Source organism: Felis catus, chromosome C1, assembly GCF_018350175.1.
Source record: "Felis catus isolate Fca126 chromosome C1, F.catus_Fca126_mat1.0, whole genome shotgun sequence".
NCBI lineage: Eukaryota > Metazoa > Chordata > Mammalia > Carnivora > Felidae > Felis > Felis catus.
Genome location: NC_058375.1, coordinates 68,775,657 through 68,793,529, shown reverse-complemented (window position 1 = coordinate 68,793,529; position 17,873 = coordinate 68,775,657). Strand labels below are relative to the sequence as shown.

The 17,873-nt window shown below is 36.8% G+C and overlaps 1 protein-coding gene across 37 annotated transcripts in view; it reads right to left on the bottom strand.

Annotated features, from left to right (window-relative positions):
• Nucleotides 1-6,254: 6,254 nt before the first annotated feature.
• Nucleotides 6,255-17,873, bottom strand: part of ADGRL2 (adhesion G protein-coupled receptor L2) — a 623,946-nt gene continuing 612,327 nt past the window's right edge. For 17 of the 37 annotated variants that reach the window (XM_045036067.1, XM_045036070.1, XM_045036072.1 and 14 more), the window contains 5 exons: nucleotides 16,892-17,060; nucleotides 14,146-14,274; nucleotides 13,491-13,587; nucleotides 11,653-11,781; nucleotides 6,255-8,289 (listed from right to left, as the gene is read on the bottom strand). In XM_045036067.1, coding sequence (XP_044892002.1) covers nucleotides 7,535-8,289; nucleotides 11,653-11,781; nucleotides 13,491-13,587; nucleotides 14,146-14,274; nucleotides 16,892-17,060 — 1,279 coding nt within the window. In that variant the 3' untranslated portion in view covers nucleotides 6,255-7,534. Of the gene's footprint in view, nucleotides 8,290-8,995; nucleotides 9,049-11,338; nucleotides 11,421-11,652; nucleotides 11,782-13,490; nucleotides 13,588-14,145; nucleotides 14,275-16,891; nucleotides 17,061-17,873 lie in introns of all 37 variants that reach the window. The other 20 variants (XM_045036083.1, XM_045036085.1, XM_045036084.1 and 17 more) reach the window with 5 other exon arrangements.

The window sequence follows — 17,873 nt, the reverse complement described above, 5'->3', positions numbered from 1 at the left end:
TTTGAGAGAGGTGAAGCAATTTGCCCAAGAGAGAGCCAACTTAAACCTATGTCTATGTGAGTCTGAAGATTCCATAACCATTATACCTCTACTTCATTAAATTATTTATATGAATACCTTATCATACACAATAAACACTAAAACTGGGATAAATATATAAGAATTGCAAGTAGGATTGAAATGCTGGAGACTGTTTTTCAAGGCTGCCGTTTTTTTGCGGCTGTGACTCTGGCTGACTATTGAAAAAGAAAAGTTAAGAAAAAAAATGAAAAGAAACAGAAGGGACTTTTTTGTTTTGTTAAAGAACGTGAAGGGCAAAAAGAAAATCAGGAAATTAGGAAGTAAAATTAAAAAGAAATTTAAAATAAGCAATTTATATCCCAATAAAGATGAAAGGCTAATACTAAAAAATAATATAAAATAGATGAGATTTTTAAAAATGCTTACGAAGCTAGAAGACAATGAGATTAAAGAGGAAATCTGCACACTAAAATATATACTCTAGCAAGAATAAAGGCTCAAATCCATGAAGTGAAAAGATGATACACGAAAGTAGATACGATTAAGAACTAAAATGGTTTTTCTTAATAAAATAAATACCACCACCACCAAAAACCAAAAAGCTTGAAGAGAAAATGGAGAGAGAGTAAGGAACGACGGGGGGCAAGCAGGAGCCAGCCACAGGAGTGAGTAGCACCAAGGCCATTCAGACAGCCCGCAGGTGCAGTGGCTGGGAGAAGGGACAGTGTCCAATTTGACAGGAGCCCACGTATCAAGTCCCAGATCCCTTATGTATTCTTCCCTTACCTCCATTACCCCCAAGACCAGCTACTTAATGAGCAGAAAAGTCAGTGCACATGGCTTTTGGTACTGCCTGACTGCTAGGATGGAGATGGGAGGGGGGTGGGGGGGCTGTAGGCAGACTGACTGTCCCTAGGGGCAGAATTAAACAGTGCTTAAGGGCCTGGGCTCAAGCATGAGGCTGAGTTCCAATTCCCGCACACTGCTTTGTAGTTGGCTAAGTTGACGCTTAGGTCCTCAGTGTCCTCCCTTGTAAGAATACTTGCATTCAACAGTTGTGGGAATTAATGCAATAAATCAGAAAGCTCAGTGTAATACCTGCCTTCGTGGACTACATTTCCAACAAACTCTTCATTTTTCAAAGGAAAAGAATAGGTCTCTGGCCAAATGTTAAAGACAATGCTAGATTACAAACTTGAAAAGCCCTAAACACTGAAATACACACACACACACACACACACACACACACACACACACCCCTCACCTTACCCACTATTTAAATTTAAAACAATGCTAACTCTTAAAAGAGTTAAGGGAACTCAACTATTTTGATTGTTTGCATGGCTTTTCCATTGTTATTATGACTTGACTGTGAAGGAAAATAAAAAGCATGTACTCGAATAAACTGTTTATCATTTTTTTGTGATTGTTGACTGAGTAAGCCAATATTATTTTAGTGGTCAGGTGAGGACTAGAAATTTGACATCCTGAATCAAAATTTGTTTTTGTTTTTGATTCCTACCAACAATTCCCTCATGATGATCTTTTATTTCCCAAGGGAAATAGTAAATTAGTAACCAACACACTTTACGTTCACCTACAACTCATCTAATGGGCCCACTTCTGCTAAAATTTGAGGTAGATGGTCTTTTACCAGGGTTATCTTTCTCTGAAACACTTTGACTTAATTAACTGACTTTTTTACTTCACTTTCCTTTACAGCTCTAAAACCTCAAAACCAATCAACCTGTTCTCTCCGACTACAATCAGAGGGAGTGCATGAAGGATAAAGAATATTCTTGGAACTTCGAGTAAAATCAGAGGTGACATATGTTGGCTTAAATGCCCAAACTCTGTAGTCAAACAAACATCATGTTAGGGCAGGTCTGGCCACTCACCAGCTGTGAGACCTTAAGCAAATCACTTATCTTCTTTTGTAAAAGTAGATAATGAGTACTGTTCTCAGAGGCTTATGGAGAGGATTAAATGCGATAAAGCACAGAGCCTGGCACCTATGAAGCATCTACTAAATAGGAGGTGCCAGCACTTTCGTTGCGATATGTGAAATTAGTAAACGCGACATCATTTAGTCTGAGATCTCTTTTAACATTTACACAGCAATTCTTGTTTTGTAGCTCCTTTGTTCTACCGCCGAAAGAATTTACTGTGTGCTAATGCAATGTTTTGGTTTAAAAGCCATCTATCAGGATTGATATTTCAGCAGAAAAACATAAGTGAATCTTTCATCTAATCAATATCTCTGATACCTATCATTATTATTCCTGGGGGTTCTATACAGTAGCTGTCAGCCTTTCTAAGAGAATACCAAAAGATCGGTCATTTTATGCCTAATAAAATCAAACAGCAAAAGCCATGTTGCTGTGACTGCCAAAACGCTTTTTAAAAAGCTTAGTTCTGACATATGATTTAAAAATCTTATGAAAAACATTCCAAAAACGACTCCAATCTCCATCATTCATCACTGGTCTCTTTTGCTCAGACAACATTGGTTTGCTCAAGACTAACTTTGCCTTTTAAACATTTCTAAGGGATTTTTGTCTTAGAGTTTCAATAAGCAAATGATAGGAGAAATGTGTGGAAGATTCACAGAGCAGTATTTTTTTCCCCAAAGCAGGTGAGGATTTTGGTCAGCTCAGTTGTATTGGGTTATTTGCTTTCTTTCTTATTTCGTACAGTGACCTCTAATGTTAAATGCTAGCATACCTAACAGCAATTTACCATGTATTCAGAAAAAAATGTTACCAGTTAAAACAATAGGCTTTAAAAATCAAACTGACATCTGAAGACTTCTTTCTCAGAAAGAAAGTTTACTGCACATTCAGTAAACAGTAAAGCTGTCAGGAAAAGGATGAAGAATCCAGAGAAACCTTATTAAGAGGTGAGGGGTGATCCACTGCCAATATTTGAAAAATATTTACAGTAGACTTAATAAGCCTTATTATATGGTGCACCTACAGCTTATTATTAATGCCTTCTGACAGATACGTTACCCTGGTCTTGACAACTCGGTGACCACAGTGCCTTGAAATGAACTTGGATAATGTACAGGAGTTTCCATTAGTCCCATACATTTTGGAACGAAGTGCCAGTAAGATGCACAGAGTATATGTGGGTTAAGCGTGTGATCTTCTAAACATTCAAGGTTTTGTTTGGTGCCTTTAGCTCATGTGTTTCTATGATCCTTTGGAGAAAGACTCAAAGTGACATAACAGAAAATCCTCATTCTATACCATTCAAATGATAATTAAGACGGTCAGGAAATAATCTGCAAACCCCCAACTATTCACTCGCTAATGCTTCTAGTCTGCCAATACATACTATTTAAGGACTACTCAAAATCAACTTGATGCTCACCAGCAGGAAGTGGTGATATAGCATGTTCACCAAAAAGCATACGCATTTTATTGCCCTGTGAAGCAATCCTCATCTATATTCAACATGACAGTAACTCTTCATACTGATGTGTGAGATTAAATGCAACAATTTTATGGTAAGAGAAATATTTGGAACACAGGATTGTGTGAACACTTGCTACTAAGTTTTACTCGTAAAATACTGCAGGGATTACAGTCTTTAAAGAAAATTTCAGTATCAAATATGAAGAGCTATTTTCATTTCAGAAATTCAACTTGCATGCATCCAGTCAAGTGTTTCTACTTACAAGGTTATAACTGCAATAAAAATTTTATGAGTTAAAACTCTTTACAAAACACTCTATCTCATGAGAACATCTTGAAGGTCAGTTTTAAACCTGAAGTTCAAAGTTGAATTGATGGAAACATACATTTTCTTTTTTTTTCTCACTGAAATACATAAAGCAGGCATCCCTTTAACAAGTGCATATGAATTTGTCTTTTGAGGTTTGTTAATGAATTTGTGTGTAATGCTTCTTCGTGGAGAGAGGATGGTGTTGGTGATTTTGTCAAATATCCGTAGCTGTTGTTTTACTGGTTAAGATATTGTATGTAACTACCCTCGAATGTGTAGGAGTTTGAACTGACAACTATTTAAGTACTTTATAGATTTGTATGGATCCTCTTCCTTATACATAAATGATTTTAAAAGCCTGTAAGAGGAATCGGCCATCCATGTGTCTGTATATGTGTGTGTATATATACATGTAAGAACAAAACCAAGGCTATATTTTAGAATAATAAAAGAGGTCAATCTGGACTGTATCAAGCTGCAACTGTAATAAATGGAAAAAAATTTCCTTATTATTAGTAGACCAGTTATGTCTGTCCCTGGGAATAGGTACAACAATGTGAATAAAAGTTCACAGTCGTGACTATCACAAAAAGAAACAATCAAGGATGTGGAAATTCTATACCCAATGAAGTCCGAGAAGTCTCCAAAAAATCATTGTGCTAATAAATAAAATAATGTGTCAGTCAATAGATTAATAATTTTAAACATAAAAGTTAATTCATACCAGGGGACCTCCTGAAAGTTTTAAAAATTTCCTTTGAGAGAGTGCGTGTGCAAGCAGGGGAGAGGGGCAGAGGGAGAGAGAGAGAGAGAGAGAGACAAAGAGAGACAGAGAGAGACACAGAGAGAATCTTAAGCAGGCTCCATGCTCAGAGTGGAGCCCAGTGCAGGGTTCAAGCCCATGACTGTGAGCTCATGACCTAAGCTGAAATCAAGAGTCAGACACTCAACCAACTGAACCACTCAGGAGCCCCCTGAATGGAATTTAAGGTAACATTTATATACTTTAAAAAAGAAATGTTTTAAAGTTGATTCTTCTTTTGGTGACAAAGACGAAAGATGGCTCCCAAATTATATTCTCTAATAGAGGCAATCCATAATAGATTACGTCTTCTGAAGAGAACAGTAACCATTTAGGTACTATGTCCTTATGTACTTGTTCACATCATACCAGTTTTAAGAACTGCTTGAAGAGGGGCGCCTGGGTGGCGCAGTCGGTTAAGCCTCCGACTTCAGCCAGGTCACGATCTCGCAGTCCGGGAGTTCGAGCCCCGCGTCAGGCTCTGGGCTGATGGCTCAGAGCCTGGAGCCTGTTTCCGATTCTGTGTCTCCCTCTCTCTCTGCCCCTCCCCCGTTCATGCTCTGTCTCTCTCTGTCCCCAAAATAAGTAAACGTTGAAAAAAAAATTAAAAAAAAAAGAACTGCTTGAAGAGAAAGAAATAGCACTAACTGAATAATGAATGCAACTTTTTTTTGGGGGGGGGGGTGGGTGGGTAATTCATTACTGAACCAGCCTGACCCTACTTGGCTTGTACACTGGAAAGTATATATCCTGCAACACTGTATAGTTTGATAGGAAAAAGTGTATCAAAATAGAAAATTAAAACTTTTGATTATTTGATAATGCTTCTAAATAAAGTTTTGTAAACTCCTGAAGAAGTTTAGCCAAAGAGATAAAAATACCCTTCTCAGAGGATTGTCAAATCTGTTTGAATATTAACATAATTCCTTATAATCAATTTCCAACTCAAATATTGCCAAATGTGGATACACTCCTCTGTGGTTACCCTATTATTAAAAGAATACTTTATTAGTGTCTGCCTTACTGTACCTGCATTTAGATCTGTGAACATACACTTTTTCCCTCTCATTATTCTTTTTAAATTCAATAGGCATGACAAAGTGTGTCCACATAAAAAAAAAAGTTACTTTTAACTTCGTGGAAGCACTTGAGAACCACTACCCTTTAGAAGAATTTGGTATAAATGCTTATGATGTAGACGGGAAAAATCTATTTGTTGAGATTCAATTATATGATTTTTGAACATTTTCATGATAACAAATATCGTCATTCGCAGCTGCCTGTAGGGAGAGCTATAATCCTCAAATCGTAAAAGTATGTTTACAGAATTTCTTCTCAATTCTGCTGAAAAATCAATGTTTTTTATGATGCCCAAATTCTACTGTAGAATTTCCAACCCTTCTTTTTTATTTTTGTTTTAGGTCTGATGCAATGCAACAAGCAAAAGTACGTTCCGCGTGTTTGTCTTCTGAAACTCATCTGCCAGATTCTGTGCACGGGTGATGGGCAATTAGAATACAAATATATTCTTTACAGCACCTAGAACCATCAGGCAACTTAACTGTATTCTTTCTCATACCCACGGGTTATTATTATGAGAGGACCTATGCATGCCATGGGGCAGTGGGGGTGGGGGGGAGGGGTAAGAAAGGACCAGTGTGTTAAAGCCAATCACGTATCATACATAAAAGTGCACGTTAACTACTTGAAAAAAATTCACATTTATTTACTGTCAAACCGTGTTAAACTTTACACTGGATATTAGTGATGGGCTCATTATTAACAGGTTTACACAAAGGGATGAAAAGAAAAGCAGAATTTTGCTGAAACAATTTACATTTCATTAGAACTTTATCATAAAATAAATTAATTACTAAATATAGGCAGAAGGAATATGGAAGAGTAATATTTAGGTTTTATTTTCTTTTTTAAAAAAGAATAGGCACCTTTTGTTCACTAGGAAGTTTGTGAGAAGTGCCCAGTGCCCTCATCGCCCTCTGTTCAAGAATGAACAGAGGGGGAACACACACTCTTTTCTAGATTTCACCACATTTGTGCAAGGCATGGCGTAACTGGCTTCAAAGAGTTTTCTCCCCCCACAGAACACGCTCTTTTGGCAATAAGAAATTTAAATGTAAGAATAAAGACGAACTTGTCAAAGCAGAACACTGTGTACAGTGGAAAATAAGTGAAAATGGGTAGAACTTACCATGACAAAGTGTAAGAAAAAACATTTCGTAACATATGTGCAACCAAGAGCTTTCCACAATATTTTCTTCAAACTCTTTAAAATTATTTTAATGACAATTATATTTCAGTTGGACACAAATGTATTTATTTTACCCTAGCAATAGAACAAAATATAATTTCTTTAGCCATTTTTCATGAGAATAGTTCATTGTACAGTTGAGGAAAGCATATGAAATAAGGCCTGTGGCTTGATTGCTAGTGGTTAAACATGTTTTCAATCTTTGCCTTAATGTAAAAGATTTGCAGTGAACCGCAAACGGACGCAGAATCTCTCTCCTGCTTTTCCAAGTCTTGTCAGGAACAGTAAGGTACAGTAAATTTGTCCCACAGGATTTTAAAGCCTACGTCTTGTATATAATACAATGCAGGCCCTACAAAAACGGTGCAGCCGTATTTACAAATTTAGTTCACAGACTGCTGCAGTAAAATGGCTGGAAAGTTTTGCTTTGCTTGCTTCACAATTTCTCTAAACAGCAGCAGAATCTTAAAATACCTGGTTGGCATCTCTTCTCTTTGTAACAAATAATCATTTTAGTATACTCTGTGTATATACAAAGTTTTTGTACGTTTTATAAAAATTCACAGAACTTCAAGGTTCAGTCCTCTTTTTACACTGGAGAACCACAGGTCAACAGGGCCGTCTCTTCAGGCGGAGGCCGAGGGAGCTGCGCTGGGCCAGCGGAGTCTTCACGAATACTTGCGCGTGGCCCCTGGGATTCCGCAGCTGCGCTGTTAAAGACTTGTCACCAGCTGCATTTGTCCTTCTCTCACGTCTCCTTCAGGGATACACCCTTCCTTGTTAATGGGGATGATGTAACCATCGCTGTTGCCCCTGCTGATCTGATAACACATCTGAAGCTGATGGCCAGCTCCAAGATTTGGCATGCTTTTGTAGTAAATGTCCTCGTTCTCACTCCTCCTGGAGGGAGAGAGGTCTTCTTCCACGTCGGGGCTGCTCTCTTGATAGGGAGAGTCTCTAAGATTGGGCATGCTTGTGTAGAGAGAGTCTCTGTTGGGGGACTGCAGGTGGTCCTCCGCCTCGGCCGTCAGCTGGGAGACGTAGCTGTCAGTCCCCTGGGGCTTCACCTTCTTCTGGGGCTGGTACAGAAGGGAGTGAGTCCGCTGAGGAATGAGCGGCGCCTCGAGCTCTTTGTGATGGAGCTCCAGCCCCGGGTTGTCGCTGTGCATGAAGGACGAAGCGTCGGCCACGATGGCGTCATCTTCGCTGCTGCTGCCTCCGATCACGGGCTTGACCGGGAGCGCGAGCTCGAGGTTGTGAGTCTTGCCGCCGCCCCGAAGGTTGTTGTGCACTAATTCTGAAATGATCATCTTCTCAAAAGCAGTATCATTCAGACTTAGTCCACAGTCCACGACTTGCACGCTGTCGTTATAGTCCCCCTTGCGCAGTGAGTAGCTGTTGTTAAAATTACCATTTAGCGGTAGAGTATCCATGGCACTTGTATCCCTGGCATTGTTCAGTGAATGTCCTGAAACGGAAAAGGGAGGGGGTTTCCGTTATTGCCTCTGTTCCTTCCCAGAGAGCCGTTACTTCTTTTGCACAAAACTTTTTAATGTCGTTCAGGACAAAGTTGTATTTGAGAGCTAACCCTCGAAAAGTGCCAGGCTTTCCCGCGTTCCCAACTGTAGACAGTTGCAACCCCTTAGATAACAGGAGAAAGTGTGAAAGAATACTACTATTTTTCCAGGGAGGGAAGACGGCATACGGAATATTACTTTATCAATTTGGGGGAGACAGTAAGTATTAATTGATTTTTTTGGTCAAATCTCTCTGACACTCTCACAAAGAAGACTTCACTCCATGCCCTTGCATAGTTAATGCAAAGCAATTCATTAGTGACATTTACATTTTAAAGTACGAGACTATGGTTTGTAAAAATAAAATTAACAGAATTTGTCCTAAACAACACTAAATTAAAAAGGAATAAGTCACATACAAAAACCGAAGGCAAATGTACAACATCAACCCACATAACTGGCAAGCAACTTTTTAAACAACATTCTAACATTTCCTTTTTCTGGAGATGAAGTAAAAAAAAGAATGGAAAAAAAATGGGACAGGTACAAAGAATTCATGTTAAACAAAGACAGCCACAGCCATCTCTCATACTGACTGGACCAGGGGCCCACAAGCACCATCCAACAACACGATAGACAGCAGGTGGAATGACTCACTTTGGACAACTCACATCATGTCTGTCTGCTCAGGCTATCTGGCCTAAGAGTAGCTGATATATAAAAGAAAGTAAAATGATTTATTGTAACATGATGAAGAATTTCTAAGCTTCTCAGCAACTTAGTCAGAGCAAGGGTTCAACAAATTAGATTACCAGCAATAGCAGCCTTTTACTTTTTCCTTTAATATTCATTATCTTGAGTTTTTGTTCTTTTGGCACTAAGACTCTCTCTAACAGCAATGGCCCCAGGCTCCTAAGGGTCAAAGTTTGCCTGCAGCCCTGCAGTCTGCATCAGTCACAGTGACAGCACCGAATGAACCAGCAGAGTCTACGGTACGAGACTGGCCCACAGACACCATGGGCATGGAGGTTAAACGCAGAAATGTTGGAGGTTTCTTAAGTATGGGTCACAGAAATTAAACCAATAATAAATATTAACTATGGAATGGGAAAAGGGTGTCAGCCTTGGCTAATATAATTTTATCTCTAAAGGAATGAAAGATTGGATACGTCTGCTGAAGATATGAGAAGAGGTTTAGGAGGAAAAAAAATATGGTAACATGCTCTCTTTGAATCAGAGTTGTATTTTCTACAGACACATAAACATGTAAACTAAGACATCACAGTGCTTTTCAGGCAAATGAAAATCAAAAGTTTCAGAGAAAATTAAATGGTCTGCACCATGGAAAGTTAGGTTATTCATTCTCAAAATCCTAGAGAAAAAAAAATCACTTGTTTACAGATAGGTCTGGAAAAAAAAATGAAATGATGTTATTGAAATGAAACTGACCACTGTGAGGCTGCTGCATTGTATGCAAGGCTTGGAGGAGTCTAGGAAAAATTGAATTCTTGGAAAAAATAGGAAATTTCCCTTTTTAGTGCTGACTCCGCTCTTAAAGCTGCAGATTATCCTAGAAAACTCAATTTCACGACCAATAAACATGTGGTAACTGTTCAAGAAGTTCTCATTAGCAGAAACAGGAGAAAGTGTGTGTGTGTGTGTGTGGGGGGTGTTTGTTGGTGACTCATATTGTCTGAGAAACTCTGATCCAACTTCTACATTTGAAAAACGGACACTGTGATTTTTATCCTGCGCCACGTATAACAAAAGGAAGTCATGATAGCATTTGTAAGGCTTCCTTTAGCTTGACTGACGCAATTTTCTAGCTTTCTCGATTCATGCATGTGCCACCATCTTTACTTAGAAAAATTTGGTGTTGTACGTTACAGGCGACACACAGAGCACTTGTTGGCATTTGTTTCCTCCACAGAGGTTCGGTCTGGTCATTTTTTTCTTTCTTTTTATGATTGCTTAATAAACATGAAAATATATACTGGCTAATCCAAAAGGTGTTTTCTATGATATACTGCAGATTTAAGCACATCTTTGACTGCTTTTGAAGAGGCAACTTTTTCTGCCCAAGTTCAGGTAATTCACTTGAAGACTTTCCACAGCCTGTAGCAAGATTACTGTGGGAATGCAGAAATGATAAGTCAATTATTAAGCATTCTGGTTGACAGCACCTCAGGCTTCAAAGAGCAAATTATTTCAGCATTGCGTATACTTAAGTATGGACAGCATTTGCTACAGACCTCTATTACTGACAAAAGGCAGTACAGATAGATGTACTGTTTGAATTTGGTAACACTTTAGTTGGAAATTGTGAACCACTTGCCCGCTGAGTCTACTTCATGACTGCTAGTTATGTTTTAATTGTGCCGGTTAAAAATCATGCTGAAAAAATTTACATTTGATAGGCAAAGTTAAGTTTGACTCCCATACTTGTCTCTCTGTAGGTTGCTAGAGGAAAGCATAAGGAAAGTAAGAAAAACAAGAGAATGAAAAGAGAAACCGCAGTTACGTTAAAAAAGAATTTCAAGTAAAGAAAAAAAAAACCAAACGGAAACGAAGTTCTTTAATTTAGTGGCAAATACCAACCACAAATAAATATTACATGCTAGCAGTAATTACGTGATAACTTTTACCAAAATCTTGAAAATTCTGTTAATATTAAATACAAGTGCTTTTTTTTTTTTAAAAAAAAAGCTATTAGAAAACATAGTTATACAGGATGGGTTAGTGACAATCTCTCCCCCTCCCCCAATAAAAAACTATAGGTATAAACTGGCTAATATTAACTTTATTCTCAAAGTTTTTTTAAGAAAAAAAAAAACTCCCATAAAGCTGCACTATACTATAGTTTGGTTACATTGATAATGCTGGATGTAGTTTTCTATACCTAGGCATCCAAATTATCTTTATTAGCTAATTCATTCCAGAAGCAAATTCTGTCCGCAAGCTTTAGAGTAAACTAAACAGTATATTACATAGATAGGATACCTCTAAATGATATAAATCTTGAAGATGGGCTCTCGGACCATGTGATGTCAGTCCTGTAATAATATATTAAGATTTATGCCACCTGTGTTGAAAACATGGATAATTATTGGTAAATACCATCATGACTGAATTTTTACTATAATATAGTGCAGTTTTAGAAGCCTGGCATGGGCAATACAGTAATTCTTTTAAATTGAGAAATCAAAGAGGAAATAATAAATATATGGCAACTTGAGTATACTAGAAAAAGGGTAAAGATCAGAGCTCTGTTTAGCAGCAAAGAAAGGTAGTTTTATTCGTAAGTATAAGCACACCTGGTGAGTTAAATACAGGAGCTGAAGGGGCATTACATACAACTGTTTCAGCGAGCAATGTGTTATAGGGGTTGTTAGTGCCGTGGGGTCGAAGAAGAGGGTTTGTTAGTAGGTAATTGCCAGTCATTCCTAAAGCAAAGAAACAGAAAAAAAAAGTACATCAGTTCTCTTATTTTTCGTGTTATAGTTGCAGTAAAGTACTTTTTGTATTCATCAAGGGTAGTGGACAAGTTGGCAACGGATAATCTGCTGAAATTTTCTGACTGTATTTGAACTACTAATTTGAAGGAGAAAGGGGAGAGGGAAGTTAAATTTCAGTAATTCACAGGTGCTTTCTAAGTCCCCCAAGTAAACACCTGCTGAGGATGACATTTACTAATTTATACAAAATCACTTTTAAACAAAAATGGCAATTAAATGCACAGAGATCAACATTATGTTTCAAGATGTTACTGCTTAATATTAAAAACCTAACCACTGAGGCCCAGAAGAGGGAATCTCAAACTTCCAGAATTTACAGGTGTGGGATTATCCCTCATGAAAACATCTGTGTTAATACCAACTTTGACACAAGCAGGAGGAAAAACAACTTTCACAAACAAATAAAAAAGTAGGACACGCTGCACAAAGCTTCTCTTAGTAAATGCAAGAGCACACACATGCCGAGGGGGAAGAAGGAGGCTGTGTACATAACGAATTATTAGACCATTCACAAACTCCATATCGTGAGAATTTTCATTCTGTAATCTTATTTGCCAGGTTTCAAAAATGAATCATTGAATAATTCATTTCCTTTTTGATAGTCATCTTAACAGAATTAGGTAAAACATCAGAGCAATGCAATAAACACACATTTCACTCTTAATTGACAAATTACAAACCTTTCAATACTTATCAAACATACGTTTTGCATAGCTAATGTAATTTGGCAAAAAAATGTTTTAAAATTCAAGTTGGTTTTGATGTCATACATACTCCTTTTTTTCATTTTAAACCAGAATCTCATCAGAACAATGTCAACAGTGAAAAATGTCTTTAATATCTGTGATAATATATAGCACGTTATATTATATTACAAATCAGTACATCAAGACAAATTAGCTGGATAAATTACCTTTTTATGGATATATACAATAATGTGATTTTTTCATACCAAATTCAAACTTACTAAGCTTGCGTTCAGGGTTATGTGTTTATATATGCACTTGTGTCTTTAGTATTTTATTTGCCAGCTTATTTTAAGTTAGGAATTATATTGATTATATGATAAGTTTCAAGCCGTAAAGACACTAACACTAGTAATTCAAATAGAAAAAATTGCTTTGGGATTCTCGTGTACTTAACTGTTTGTTTATGAAGACTTACTGTAAAGGTTTTTGATACTGATTTTGTACTTTCTGAAAGAAGTGTAAAATAAAATAATTTTACAAATAAGAATTTTCACTGCAAAACTGGCACTGTTTAATGTGAAGAGTAGTTATTCTAATTATGTTAATGTTTTAAAAAGAAAACTTTCATAAATGCCTCAGAAAGGATGAATTAGTGTTCACTAAAGGAAAACAGTTTAATCTGTGGCAAAGTATGTTCTTAGCAATTACTTTTTCCAGGCTCATTCTGTTAACGTGGACTTTGAAAGTATACTTTTTGCATTACATTACTGAACAAGATGAATTTATATGTACTTTCATAAAGGATAAAAGTTGACTCAACAGGTTTAAGAGCTTGTGATGTAAACCTATTTTGAGAGGAAAAAATATCAGTGTTTTCTCTGAAATTCTTGTAAATTGGCAAAAGGTACAAAATTTATATTGTAAACTCAAATTTTCCTAGTAACTGACCTTGATTAAGTGTTGACGTGCTATTGATGTCACCTGAGATAAAAGAAGATTCAGACTGTTTTCTCACAGTGTCATTCCACATCCTTCTTATACGACTCTATTAATATAAAATAGCAAGACATATGTTATGTTAGTTTCCCCAAGCTCACCTTAAAGACACACAAAGATCTATCCTAAACAATCTGTGTAGGATTATCTGGTGGCCTTTAAAAAGAAATGTGTGTGGATTCTGGTCTAAAACTAAGGAAGTCTATACTGCTTTGTTGCTTCTGTACTAAAGAATATTTAATCTTCCACTCCTAAAAAGTTTTACTTTTAATGGCCTTTTTAAAAAAGAGGAGATGATTGATTATTCAGCACATGTTTATTGAGTGCCCACTGTGAGAGAGCACTATGGCTATAGAACTTTCGAATATCCCCAAAATGACGATAGACTTCTAAAAGAAGGATGCACTCTCAAAAATGGATGTTCACACCTCAAGAAACACCTTGAAGAAATACTTAGGAAGAAATTAAGACCAAAGTACTAAAAATGTAAGTATTTGCTACCTAGATCATTATAACGAGGAGACAATTAGTGCATCTGAACAGAACATGTCTCAGTAGGCTTTCTATAAAGAAGGTTAATTAAAGACGCTGTCAAATTCTTTGTTACCTGTGTGCCAGAGGAGTAGCGAGCGCTGGTTCTGGTGGTCGATGCCTTCACTGAACTGTGGGGGCTCTCAGTTGGGAGGCCGCCGCAGCAATAGGAGTGTCTGAAGCACTTGCCGTATTCTTTGCGTACCTGCGTTGAAGAACCACGAGACCGAGAGATTAATACAAATATACTTCCCCCTCTTTTCTCTAAATGAGCAGTGGAGACGACTGAGAGGAGTAAGTTCCACTAACACTTTTCAGTGGAGAAAATACAATGAATGTACAAAACCAAGTTCAACTGAAATGGCTGACACAGTAATAAGAAAAATATCTCTGTCTACCAGACTGGCTAGGAAGACCTTCTAAATGTGATGTAATATGTAGAAATGCTTTATGCCTTATTATTATACAAGTGTTATTTATATACATACATATATATATAAAATATTTTAAAGCTTTAGTCTATCTACATACTTAGTAACCCCAGTTTTATATTTCATAATAATATGACAAAAAATTAGTACTTTCCTCGCTTAATTACATTTAACCACACATAATTCAGTCATTTAAAGTTTATACGCTTCATGTCCTTTTACGTAGGTCAATACATAAACTTCTTTTACTGGATTGCATAGTTTTGCGGGTAACCTCTTTATAATGACAAGACTACTTTGGCACAAGAATAAAGAAAAAAAAGTACTTTGATACATATGCTATTAATTAGGATGGAATGTTTTCTTCATTTTCTGATGTGTCTAGCTTTAACATTTTAGTGTAGAGAGTCTAAGATGCCTATTCACTTCATTAGCACACAAGGGAACTATTTATGCAATTTCCATTCACATTAATGAGATACCCATGTAATTTCCCTTTTCCCCTGAAGCTTGGATATATGAATAGATGGAAAAGCTGTTAGGCCTGAAGAAAATTTAAAGTGAACTTTAAAAAGTAAAGTCCAAACAACTGCTAAATAATAGGGCCCCACCTAGAGAGGTGGTACAGAATTGGGGGGAGGGAGTGGAGAAGAGGGCTGGATTCTGTGCAGCTCTCTTGGCATATGAACAAGTTTTGCTCGGGCTTAGAGCCAGAATGAAATCAGAACAGACGAGGAGGAGAAGCTGCCTAAGAAATTATTTTCTAGTGGGTTGCAAAAACACTAAAAACACTTTTCCCTCCTCAGAGTTCTATGTTCTGTATCTGCCTACAAAGACCATGACTTTGACACTTATTCCTCGAAGAATTGGAGAATTAAAGTTACTAGACGACCTTTTAAATCTAAGTGCGCTTGCATTTTCATCCTCTTAGCTTTATTTAACGACACCTATTAGAACAAATAGCAATGGAGTTGAACTTTCAAAGCATTTTCTTCGCCCAAATATGCTCACTCGAGCAGTAAGAAGTGTGATTTTAACTAAATCATTTTATGTCATATTCTTAACCATTCATCCTGGCAGCACCCAACAGGACATATCCCAGACTAAGTAGAATGTGTTCAAAAGAAGTGCAACACAGTGTTTCCAAAACATAATTGTTAATTAGAAAGCACAGCAGAATCTCTTTGTTCAATCAATCCGCACACCTCTCTGAGGAAATAATGACCACCTCAGTCTTTCTCTGCCAAATTTATGCTTTATGTCAAACACATTTGGAAGAAATTATGGTATGTGATCACATACACGTATACAAAATGCTCACTTGTGTAAGAAATAGTAAAATCCACAATAATTACAACATTATACCTGTATAATGTTTAGAAAATTAAAGTTCAGGGTTATTAAATAACACCTGATACCTCAGAAAAAAATGTCTTCTACATTTAATGGCTATTAACTGCTCTGAAACGCGGCATGACCAAGACGATGGCAATCAAAATGGCATTTTATCCAAATAATACCCTCCAACATTGGTTTTGCCTAATGCCTATATTGCTGTGAATGCGCGTGATCTGTCAGTACTGCAGATGCCACTGTCATTATCTCAAAATTACAGCTTCCTCAACAACTGATGGAAGTGACAACACTATCATCTTGTCAGGACTGAAAACATAATCGTTTTTGCTTTCACAATTCTATTTCTCTGTTCAATTTAGTGACCAACTAGTAATAACAGAATAAAAAGACTATATTAGATACGCAGACAGAGAAAGGATGATACCTAGTTAAATGGAGGCTAAGCTATTCTCTTAGTTTACATGTTCGTGCAAATGTTTCATCTTTAACTTTCGTTTTTGAATCATTTTTGCTGACTCCACTTAACAGAAAATCAGGACAAAATAATAAGACGTGAGATATTAAATTACTGGGTTTTAGATCTTTCACAACTACTCAAAAGGTAACATTAATATTAATTGTTTGCACGTCTGGTGCTTTTAAAATCAAGGTCACTTATCCTTATGCTCAATTTCGTTTTGGACCGCTGCATTCCCTTCATCGAGCAAAGCATGAGACTACTTAACCTTTTTGTTATCTCGTACACCCCTTGCACGAAGAGCATTTTTGTAGACCCCACTAGCAACGAAGAACTCTTAAACTACTTTAGTGTCTGGTTTATAATATTCCCAAAACGAGATCCAAAAGATGACTGGGATTGACATATTTTATCTACGAAGCCTGCATTTCCAGACACGCATTACAACCAACTGGAGATTAAAAATGTGATTCTATTTGGTAATCTGCCAGCTATAAAACTGTACAACCTTCTCTATTTCACCTATTAATTTCAAGCCAAAGAACAAGCCGGCAGAGCTCCGAAGTGTCTTCACTTACTTTCTTTTGGAGAGCACAGTGAAAGATGAAAATGAACACTCCCTGGAAAGCATTAAAGATGGTGAAGAGATATGCCATCACAATAGTCTCCTCATTAATAAAAAGCAACCCAAATGACCAGGTTAGGCCAAGAAGACACAGAAGAGCAAAAGCGCCAAGCACCCAAGACCTGAAAAAATAGAGCGAATTTTATTAACGAGTCCAATGAGAGAACAACACGTATCACACTTAAATATTCACATATCAGTAGTAGCAGTTGACTTTCTCTATGTTCACATTCAAACTCAACAGCATTTTGGCTTTAACCTTTCATTGATTAGAGAAAGAACAATAGCATTTAGTACTGCAGCCTCCAGAGAAAACAGCGACAGCAGGTATGACCTTTTCTCACTCCAGCATTAACAAAGTATCAAAACTATATTAAAATACAAGGTGTAACACATCCCCCCTGACTTTATTGACTTTTATGTGCATCTTAGTAAAAGGAATTAAGGAGTCCTTAATTAGCTTACTCCTATATTCTTATTCCTGTGGTGTACTCATGACACTGAATAATGTGACACATACAGAAAGGTTAAATGGCAGATAATCACTGAACACCTAAACTGCAAATTCTAATAAACTAATCTTAGGTGAACCTAAGGTTTTATAACTAAAGCATGAAGAAGCCTAGCTGAAATGGGACAAAAATATGAGAACAATTTCAAAATAAAATAATTTTGGAGAGATTTCATCATGAATAGCTTAAGGAGAAAAGAACTGTAGAAAATAGGACGGAATGAAAAGGATTTAAAGTCAGTGCATTCCATGTCTAACTAATGATCTTACTTGATAAATGGCTTATTATCTTCATAGCTAGAAAGCATTATAAGCAGAAAAGAGAAACAAAATTATTAGACAGAATTAAAATAGAAAGTAATAAGAAAGCATTTATATATTTTATAAATTAGTCAAAATTAAGAAAGTCAAAATGCAGAGGCAA